The 10,830-nt window shown below is 44.6% G+C and overlaps 1 protein-coding gene across 11 annotated transcripts in view; it reads left to right on the plus strand.

Annotated features, from left to right (window-relative positions):
* Nucleotides 1-7,949, plus strand: part of PCYT1A (phosphate cytidylyltransferase 1A, choline) — a 74,844-nt gene extending 66,895 nt beyond the window's left edge. For 8 of the 11 annotated variants that reach the window (XM_081571556.1, XM_081571557.1, XM_081571555.1 and 5 more), the window contains 2 exons: nt 580-766; nt 7,688-7,949. In XM_081571556.1, the coding sequence (XP_081427682.1) occupies nt 580-766; nt 7,688-7,824 (324 nt within the window). In that variant the 3' untranslated portion in view covers nt 7,825-7,949. Of the gene's footprint in view, nt 1-579; nt 4,684-7,687 lie in introns of those variants that run through there. The other 3 variants (XM_081571562.1, XM_081571563.1, XM_081571564.1) reach the window with 1 other exon arrangement.
* The last annotated feature ends 2,881 nt before the right edge of the window (nt 7,950-10,830 follow it).

Raw genomic sequence — 10,830 nt, forward strand, 5'->3', positions numbered from 1 at the left:
GGATAGAAGGAAAGGAAAGAGCAAGGAACAGTTAAAAAAAAAAAAAACTGCCTCCACTATAAGCAGCCACTGCAGGATTGCTGGGTAAGGTGGGAATTCTGTCCTTGAGGAATAGGCAAGGTCTTTTTGAGCCAGATAAAAGGTGCATGTGTAGCTATTAGCAGATGAGCCCTAGGATATCAGAAATGATCTGGCTGTGGGGGGTGCTTGGATGCCAGAATAGATTACTCATGGAGAATATAGAATTTTCAGAGAACCCCCAAAACTAGGGTAGGTACCCTTTTGTCTGAGTTAACTCATTTGTTTTTGCCTAGAACCTAGACTACAGACCAAGTAGCCTTTTAAGAATTCCTTTGACATAGAAGTCAAAGATTGGGTGACAGTGGATAGCAGGTGGGAACCCTTAGACATGTAGTATAGCATAACCACTTTGAGAAATTGGTTAGAATTGTATCTGTGGCTGGCTTGGTCACTTTTGACATTACAGAGGGCATTCATGATAATTTGAAGTCTCAGATCGCCTCCATTGGTTAGTAGGATCCATAGGTTTCTTCTAACTCTTCCTTTTGGTCTCCCCAGAAACATATGCTGAAAGAGGGGAAAGGCCGGATGCTGCAGGCCATCAGTCCAAGGCAGAGTCCCAGCAACAGCCCCACTCGTGAACGTTCCCCCTCTCCCTCTTTCCGGTGGCCCTTCTCTGGCAAGACTTCCCCGCCTTCCTCCCCAACAAACCTCTCCAGACACAAGTCTGCAGCCTATGATATCAGTGAGGATGAAGAAGACTAAATTTTCACCTCTCCTTTCTCCTCCCCTCCCTCTGTCCCATCACCTTCAGAAGCTCTCTGTTGAATTCCAGATTGTGATCCCAACACTAATGCTAAGGACAGCTACAAAGGAAAGACAGTTGGGGCAAGAGGACTTAGGATGGGGGGACCAGACAGCCTATCCGCGGAGAGACATCACCCATCCCCACCAAGAAGGAGGCTAACTACATCTTAGAAGCCTGTTCTGCATTCATATACCCTCCCCATGGACTTTGCTTTACTGTTTATGTTCATGTGCTCTTGACAGGGAAATTGTCATTTTTATTAATTTTTAAAAAATTAGTCTTTCAAATGTAGTAAGTAGAACTAATTTTTTGCCCCTGAGGAGTGGGCAGAAGGAAGTGGTGTAATAACCAGAGGCCTTTTCTTCTTGATACACCATAGTGTTTGCCTTCTATTCTCAGGCAAACTGTCTTGCCAACTCCTTCAGGCAGTGAGCCATGCTGATGGGTGATTTGGAGGGAAAATATTATAATTTTGGTTTCCTTTTTTAAAAAAAGCTAAAAGCTGAGTAACGGCCACAAATCCCCAAAGTATACTGCTGGCACGTGTGTCCGTATAGCTGTGGGAAGGAGATCTGAGTCTGACTTTTCTTAACTCCCGGAGGAGTTTCTTGTTGGACCCAGTGGGGTCCATGAAGACACTGATGGGGATGGAACCAGACCACATGGCATCTGCTGCGGTTTCTATGCTGTGTTCATCTCTCAGAAAACTCGGTTGCCCAGTTATTTGGGAGCTCTTGTCAATCTCTTTTTTGTAATCTTTAAATTCTTCCTACCTTTAAAGGGAGGAACACTTTCAGGTTTACTGTGATTGAGGAGGGGAGTTGGACAATACTCAATCCTATACAAAGTCAGTTTAATTTTCCTCTGGTAAGTCCCTGGCCCTACTACTCCTGTCTTAATACTCATTTCCTAGCTTTTTACAAAGGATACTTTGTAAATGTCTGCAGTTTGAACATGATCTGTTAATCCATGTTGCTTGTAACCATATTGAGAGAGGTTTGCAGAGAACATAGGTGCAAAAGCATAAGGAAACGCACCCCTTTTTAAAGCTTTATCTTGACCTCTTCCCCTTGTAAGAGTATCCTTGACTGGAACCAGTGCTCCATGAGGTGCTTCTTCTCCCCAGTGAGTTGGCATATGGCAGGGACTCCCGTCACTGCCCCTCTAGCAAGTTACCAGTGGCTCACATTACAAGAGTGTGGTAGATTCCCTCCCTCTCCCTCTGCCTGCCCCCCATCTCCCCTGTTATGTTGCCCAGGGGATTCACCACTTAAATTTCACATCAGAGAATGCTGAAGCTTAAGCACTTGCTGTTGAGCATGAGCTCCTTTTCAGCTTGTAGCATCCTACAGCACATGACCTAGCAGAACATTATCTATCATAATCCTAGGTTCAGGGGAAATTTGCTTCTGTCCAGGGCCCATCTCATCACTCATAAATACCCCTTGTGGGGGTGGAGTTTTAGTGTTTTCAGCTAAGGAAACCACATTTTATCTTTCCTTGCCCCTCTGCTAAGGCTGTGAGCATCTCATAGTCCCCTTCCTGAACACTTTATGGTAAAACTTGCTCTTATGCCTGAGGGCCAGTGGCTAGAGTTATTGTCTGCCTGCACAGGAGGACTACCTAGGTTCTTAAAACTCAGATCATCCAGAGAAGCAGAGCGCAGCAGAGTAGAGGAATAAACAGGGTGAACCTCTTGCTGTCCTGATGGCCCATAAAAATTATATTTCTAACTTTTCTCATGAAGTGCTATTTTTACTATCAAATCTAGTTTACACAGGTTTTGGCCTGGAATCCTTTTTTTGGAATTGTTGAAGTTAAATGTTTTCCTATAATACCCAGCTTCGTAGGATCACATATTTTAACTTTTCTGCTTCAGTCTTCCCTCTTTGGGAATTCTGCCCATTTCTGTTGATAGAAAAGCAGTGAAATCACCACTGAAACCCACCTACATTTTCTCTCAAAATACACATTGTCCAAGTATATTTGGAAAAGGAGGCAATCAGAATGATTTTCCTCCCTGCAGTCACTCCTCCCATGTATTGTCTGGGTCCCAAATGTTTGGCCTTCCTCCTCTGCTCTGTAGATGGGCTGCTTTTGGCATATTCTGTCCTTGGAGTATGACCTCTAGGCTAACAAACTCCATGAGACTGCTAGCACTGGCATGTGCACGCGTTGTGGGAAAACTCTTCCCCCCTTCTGGTGAGCCTTTGTGGCCTCATTGTCCTAACACAGTACATCTCCATGAAATTTTGACTGAAAGCAAAAAACTTTATGGCATGACATGCTAGGTACTTTGCCATAAATGTGATCCTACGTGCTGGACAACGGTGGGTAGGTGGAAGAAGTTGTTGGGATGATGCATTATTTGATCATTTGTGCCTAATTAAATGAAGTTAGAGGTTTGCATTCCACAACCACATGTGTGATCTGTAAATCTTTAAATATTGTTGTTAATATTAACTTCTAACATTAATTTTAATATTACTTAAACCCTAAATCACACAAACAAAGCTGTCAGCCTGAATAGGCCAAATGTGGCAGAAATGGGAAAGCCTTAAAAGTTGGTTGTCTTTATAAGGACAACCAACCTTATAGCCTCTCTCTGTAATAGAAATAGAAGGGAAACAGAAGCCTTGTAGCCAGTGCTGAGGAGGTGCCATTCCATCAGTTACCTTGAGATGAGCTGGGCAGAAAGTTTGCTTTTTTCATACACTAGACTCTGCAGCACTGAAGGGTAGAGGTTGAAATTTTAGAGGAATAGAAATGAGTGATTTATACTGCTCCAGCTGCTTCTGATTGCTAGAGCCAAAGACCATTATTTTGCTGAGGCTTGGGTAAGAAGGTTGGGGATGTGAGGAGGTTGAAAGTCCTGAATAAGAGAACAAATTTGAGGGAGGTCAAGAGAGCTTTTGACCTTTTCTGATCACTGATAACACTGCAGGCAGCACCTGAGTTACATTTTTCTTATTTGTGACCACACAGCTGTCCAGGAAGTCTTTGAATATTCCCTCTACAATAATTATTCACAGTGCTTTTTATTCTTTCTTGCTTTTTGGGCAGTTTTTGTTTTTCTGGAGCTCATTGCCTTATTAATCCTGTTTCAGACCCTTTATCTAAAATCTTTCCAAATCAAGTCTATTTTGCTGCTTTTGTTTAATTTCCTAAAAGCCATAGCTTTTACATGTTCTGTCAGCAAACTGTCACCAGAAGTTGAACCAATGCAGGTAGGAGAAAAGCTCCCTTAACAATGTTTTTAACTAATGGTATTTTTTTCAAGCTTATCAATATAAGTATTTTTAAAGTTATATTTTTCAAGGTCATACAATGATTGTTCTTGTTTTCTGTCATGGAATAGTTTGTCATGGGATAAAGACTGGTCCCTAGCTATTATTTTTGCAAATAAGTAGAACATGTTTTGGGGATTATACTATTAAATGTTAATTTTCTTTAAAAGAAAGAAGAAAGATATTCTGTCTGCCAAAATTTAATGTTAGTACTTAGATTGGAGTAGAAAACAAAAGTAGTTGGTTTAACATTAAAATGACTCCAGTTCTGTTTCCTTAGCTTTCGAATGGGCTTTCCCACCATTCTTAGGGAGACACTGACTGTTTTGAACACAGAGACTTGATTGGTTGCGTTGTTTTGTATTGTGGATCCTGAGAAGAAAGAGTGTTGGAAAGAAATACTGGCCTTGGCATGAATGTTGGCCCCATCACCAGTGCTGGTGTCCACAAGGACGTTTTCCTCAATCGGTGTTCAGTATACTTTTTTCCTGTCTGAGTGTTATTAAATTGTTATTGTTCAGTTATTTTGGCTTTTGTCATTATCCAAATAAAGGCAAAGTGATTTTACCTAATGTTCCATTTAATATGTTTTGACCTGGTATACATGTGTATGATATATTTTATGTATTTGAGACTTTTACCTGTATGATTAATTCCTTTACTTTTGTATCCTAATTTGTCTCCTCAGAATCACTGCATGAACCATATCATTGCAGTTCCTTTTGCAGCTTCGTACAGAAGACTCAAAAAGCCATTGGCCCACAGAGGGAGGCTGATCTAGATCTCCCAGGTCTAATGTCATCAGTGCCCTACTGACATATCTGTAAGGGAAGAAAACAACTTCCATCTGTTCTTCAGAAGCCTGGTTTCTTTGAGACTTTGGGTTCATACTGTTTTGCCTGGCTGAGTTCTACTTCTGTTATTATACCAAGAAAACTATCATACACTCTTCCCCCTTTCATTTGCTTTGGGAAAGCTCAGAGTAACCTTTTAATACACAGTCTTGATGGGCTAATAGTGGCACCCATGGAGGCAATGTGCCCAGTTGTAGAAAATCAAACTCCATCCTGTTTATTAAGCTTAAAATACCTTGCTCAGGCAAGATCCAAAACAATTTCGTCTTATTGCATAGTTCTCATTCATCTCTACAGTCAAGCATCCATCATTTGCCAGCTTGCACTGACAATAGAATCGATCCCCATTTGGTCAAGGTTGAAGAGCAGTAAAGAAATCTTGTGCCCGTCTAATGAATACAGTGTCTCTTTCATTGTCCAAGCCATTCACCTCAGGCTTTGAGGGTCAAATCCTGGTCTGGAGAAGGGAAAGGTTCATATCCAGCCTTGTCATCTTTCCTTCGGTAGTATATTCGTGTCAGCACAGTGATCAGAAAACTCTCGAGGATGAGGAGGTGGCAGTTCATCACTGCAGCATGGGAAAAAATATAGGTTATTCTAACTTACAGAGGTGGTATCTCACTAGCAGCCCTGGTGTATGAGTTGGACAGCAGTTTCTCTTAATTTATCCTCAAACCAGGACCTAGAGATATTAAGTTGTCACCAGTAACATAGCAAGTTAACAGTAGAGCCAGAACTGGAACTTGGCTCTCTACCTCCTGAGCTTTGAGGCTAGGATTAAACATTTCTTTTGCATGTTTTATCATCATGACCCTCTGCATCCTAACCACACCTATTCCTCTTCCAGGAGCTGAGGATTGAACCCATGGCTTCCTGGGTTGATCATCAGGGCTGGGCCTCAAGCTGTGGGATTGCAGCTGTCTGTGTGCTCAGAGAGGTCATAGTCTCAGAGCCTCTGCTAGATTTCTTGGAGGTCTCTTTCTTAGTACTCTGAGCAGAACACTGAATATTCTGAGAGTGGCTAGCCCTACCTCTGATCTAAGATCCTCTCTTCTTGGACCTCCCTCTCCTGCCCATCCTGGAATAGACTAGGAACATGCATGTGCTTACCTTGAGACCTGATTTTAGAAGAAAAGGGAGGTGAACAAGCAATCTGCCCGCCATTGGCCAAGACTGAGAAGATGGATGGCTGCAGGGCAGACAGAATAAGGAGTGCCTGCAGAACAGAAAAGCAGAGTAAAGGCAGGGCTCAGCATCCGTGGCACTGAGGCTGGCTGGCCCACTGCTGTGTTTGAAATGTGTCTTAGTGCTTGCCATCTCTGAGTACACTTTCCTGACACACAACCTCTCCAGGGTAGATCTGGCTTGTCCAGGCTTCCCTCCAATAATCATGGGCAGGTTCATCAATCCCAGGGCTTTTATTCTGTGGCCTGACCCTAAGTGCTTCTGGAGCCCAGATCCTTTCTGTGCCCTGTCAGTCCCTTACTTCATGGTAGGCTCTTCTGTCCTCTGTCTTCCTATAGACCCGCCACTTCTGCCTACCATGTGCCTGTAAGCAGCACCTGCTTAGGTCAAATGAGAATTTATGTGAAATCAATCTGTTAACTATAAAGGAATCATTGTGCCTTGGGAATAGGAGAAGGGCCCAGCAAGAAAACAGAAAGAATGGAGAGAGAAGAGAAACAATATGGGGCTAGAAGTCATTGCATTTGGTGGAAAGGTTATCTCTGGGCTTAAGAGAGTGGAAAGTGTAAAAAGTGAACAAATGTGCCTTCAAGAGAATTCTCAAGAAAGATGTGATGATGCAGAGGCAGTAAGATAAGGGATGTGGGTTTGGGAGTAGACAGTTCTACATTTAAATTCCAGTCCCATTCCTTATGTACCTTTGAGCAAACCGCAAAACACCTCAGTTTCTCATTTGTAAAATAGAAAAAACAGTGATTCTGAAGATTAGTGAACTTAAATGTAATTAATGTATGAAAAGCACCTAATATGTAGTACTGGTCATTCGTAGTTGTAACTGTGATAATGCTGATGTTTCTAGTGGTGATGAATTGCAAGATTTTTAGAAGTAATGGGTAGTGAAGAAAAGAAAACAACAAAGGTATAAGAATTTAAGGTTTAAAAATACATGTGTTATGGGCTTCATTGTGTCCCTCTAAAAGATGCATTGAAGTCCTAACCCCCAGAACCTCAGAATGTGACCATCATCGTCTTGGTAACTGATTAGATGTAATTAGTTAAGACGAGGTCATACTGAAGTAGGGTGGGTCCTTATTCCAATATGACCGACGTCCTTATCAGAAAAAGAGACACAGACACATGAGGGGAGAATGCCCTGTGATGAGCCAAGGATGCCAAGGATTGCTGCGAACAATCGGAAGCCAGGAATAGTCAAGGAAGGGTTCGCCCCAACAGTGTTCAGAGGGCATGTGGGCCGCTGACAGCTTGGTTTTGGACTTCCAACCTCCAGAACTGTGAGGCAATGCATTTCTGTTGTTTTAAGCTGTCCGGTTTGTGCTATTTTGCTCCAGCAACCTTAGGAAACTGTTACAGCACAGAAGAGCAACAACTGGGGAAGGGCAGGGATTCTTTTCCAAATCTCACAGGAAACCTAAGGCTTAAGAAGATTCCCAGACCCACTTCTAGCCTTTATTAGTCTCAGCTCCTAACCCTTATGATTTGTGGCTCATTATTAACCATCTTTTCTCTCCCAGGGTATAGTTACCTGGAACAGAACAAATTTGGCTCCTATGTTCTGCTCGCCCAGGTGCAGCCTGGCTTGACGAAAAATGATGCCTATGGTCCACAGAGCCGACAGGGTGGACACACCGAGGAAAGTGTTGATCCATAGAGCTGTGCTCCCCTCAGAAATCTGGTGGCAGGCCAGAAAGCAGTCAGTGAGGAAGCAAGCCCCTTTCTCCTTTTTTTTCCCTTCTCCCATAGTGGGGTAAAATAAAAAAGCTTCTTCTCTTCCCATTAGAGTCCCCGAGCCTCTGCTTTTCCACAGAACCCTGTACCTGGGGCTATCCCAACCCTGGGGCCCTGAATCAGGGGATATTGGCTCTAGCTATTCCTTCTAGAGCTCAAAGAAATTAAACTCATCTTGGCCTCTGCTGTCTCTTACTCTGGACTTACGTCTGATGGGTCAAAGATGCCATCAGGGATGAGAAACAGGCCCACCAGGCTCAGTGATATCTTGAAGAAAGCGTACTGGATGGGGCCCAACAGCAGCAGCTGAAGTCTCTTCCTGAAGTGGGAAGAGGGTTAGGAACATAGACCTACAAATCACCCACCCCAAGCAGAACTTCCAGCTCTGTCATTGGGTTCCTGGCAAGGCTTGGCCACCATCATAGACACCAACATAGTCAAGTGGATGGGGACTTAGGAAGAGCATTGGGAACCCTCTTTATTGCCTCCCACTCACCCTCAGACCAGAATGATGCCTTTTGAGAAAGAACTATCTGAGGATTGACCCCAACCTCATTAACTGAAATGGATGGAAGGGGAAAGTAAACAGCCTAAAGTCCAATTTGTTCTCTGTGGTAAAGTTTGTAGGGGACAGTGAGCGTAAGTGATAGGAACTTTGGAGTTCACCTTCCTTTGTTGCTCCTACCCCTGTGTGGGTGCCCAGTGTGTGGGTCCTGGCTGTGGGATGCCCACCCTTTCATCACTGGCTTTGTTCCATACAAGCCAAATCCCATGAGGTTTGAAGCAGGATTGAGAGAGCCAGCAGAGGCTCTGGAGAGAGTGCAGAAGAGGCCAATCTGTTCTTCTAGGCAGCCTCTCCCTCCCGTCTCACCTGGTGATCTTGATTCGGGGGCAGCAGGGGCAGCAGCAGCAGCAGGGGCCTGTATGGATCATCACCGGGGTGTCCTTCAGTGTCCTCAATACTGCCTCCTTCCCACCAAAGCCTTCCACCATGGCCTGCATCAGCAGGTAAAAGCACATCGCGTAAAACCTGGAGTTGGGGGAGAGGTGGGAGGTGGGCCTGAGAGCACACAGAAGGGGGTGCGGCAGCAGCTGCTGGAGTACCGCTTGCTGCCAAAGAAAAACAGACTGCAAAAGGACGGAGAGGGGGGCTTCCTGAAGGGATCAGGTAGGGTCTAGGCATTTTGAGTGTGTGACTCTAGAGAAGTGAGAGAGAGGACAGGTGGAAGAGGGCAGGCTGTGAGAACAAAATGGTGCCTGAGATGCACTAGAAGTTCAAGAGACAAGTTGGAAAGGGCTCGATTTGTGATCAGTTTATTTGTGTGGATTTATGGAAGGGACAGGGGATTTAAAAAAAGACATAAACTCTGGATTCCCGGGGTTGAGAGGAGCAGAAGGGGGACCCCAGAGGGATATCAAGTTCAGCTGGGGGCAGGGCAGGACACTCACGCGGTTATGGCCATTTCCACGAGTGTGAGGGCACGAGGAATCCAGAGACCAAAGCAGCAGAATGCAGACACTATCTGCTTGGAGAAGAACCAGGAGCTGGTTAGGGTAAGGAAGGAGGCTGCATGCTCACCTTTTGCGGCAAGAGCTCAAGGAAGCAAAAGCTAAACATCTGAGGCACCATTACATAAAGTGACCAACTGGGGACTTTCCTTGTGGTCCAGTGGCTAAGACTCCGAGCTCCCAATGCAAGTGGCCTGGGTTCATCCCCTGGTCAGGAAACAAGATCCCACATGCCACAACTAACACCTGGCACAGCCAAATTAAAAAAAAAAAGTGACCAGTTGGCAAAAGAGCTAGTTAAATCAACTAATTCAAAAAAAAATTTGTTTTAATTCAGCTATCAGTTTATTCCTTGTCTAGGGTTAGAGACAGCAAGTCACCATGAGTCAAAGGCTCTTCTGAAGACTATCTCTCAACATACGTCACTGGAGTAGGAATAGTTCAGTGCATCTTTAAGAATAGGTAGCTCAAGATCCAGCCCTTCCTTTTCAACATCCCATGTTATTAGAGCACCTCTGATGTCTTGAGATGGCCCAGGCAGGTGTCATCTGGCAGAAAAGGACCTCAAGGGCTTTGTTCTTCACCCAAAACAGACACAGAGCTCAGCATATGGAAAGAGAAGCCCCATCTTGTGGCCTGCGAGCATGCCAAAGAGCTAGCAAATGGCTGTAAGAGTGAGTTAGAAGGACTTACAATGTAAGGGTAGAGTGAACATGACCCCATGGGAAAAAATTACTCTCCTCCTACCCTCTGAGGAACCACTGCTGGTCTGTACAGGAAGCAGGCTTATTCTAACAGCAACACGGTAGCAGGGGAGTAGTGAATGGGATAGCTGGTGGGCTCAGACGGTTCTCTAGCTGTTCTTAGAGCTGTTTTCTGTGGCTCTAAGATTTCAAACACTCCATCCCACTGCCTGTGACCTTCCAAGCTTGGGATCCTGACTGCAGATAGCAGACTAAAACCCCCACCCTAAAGTAGTAGAGGAAGGCAACTTGAATTGTTGAGTGGAAAGGAATCCTCCTCTTCGGCCCCTCCCCAAAGGCAGCTGCAGGACCCTCACCGTGGGTGAAGAGCTGCACCAGAGCAGGGTCTTCCTCTTGATAGGGCAGCGGGTGTTCTTGTGCAGGTAGACGGCAGCCTCCAGGAAGATGGCTATTGAGCCCAGAACAAGCAAGGTCATGATGACCATGAGGGAAATTTCCATAGGGCCCAATGCTAGAGTGGAAAGAGGACAGACTCCAGTGAGCTGAAGACCAGGGCTAAGGAGCAGAAGATGTGGGCTTCCTCACATACATCTAAATTGCTTTACCACATCTAGAATTATCTGGTCTAGGCTTCCCTTCATGTAGAAGATGGGCTTTTTCTTAGACCTAGAATTTCCAACACATGACTAAGAAATAGTCATTCTTCTGCATGCATG

This window comes from Giraffa tippelskirchi, chromosome 2, assembly GCF_054371585.1.
Source record: "Giraffa tippelskirchi isolate mGirTip1 chromosome 2, T2T-mGirTip1v1.2.pri, whole genome shotgun sequence".
Taxonomy (NCBI): Eukaryota; Metazoa; Chordata; class Mammalia; order Artiodactyla; family Giraffidae; genus Giraffa; species Giraffa tippelskirchi.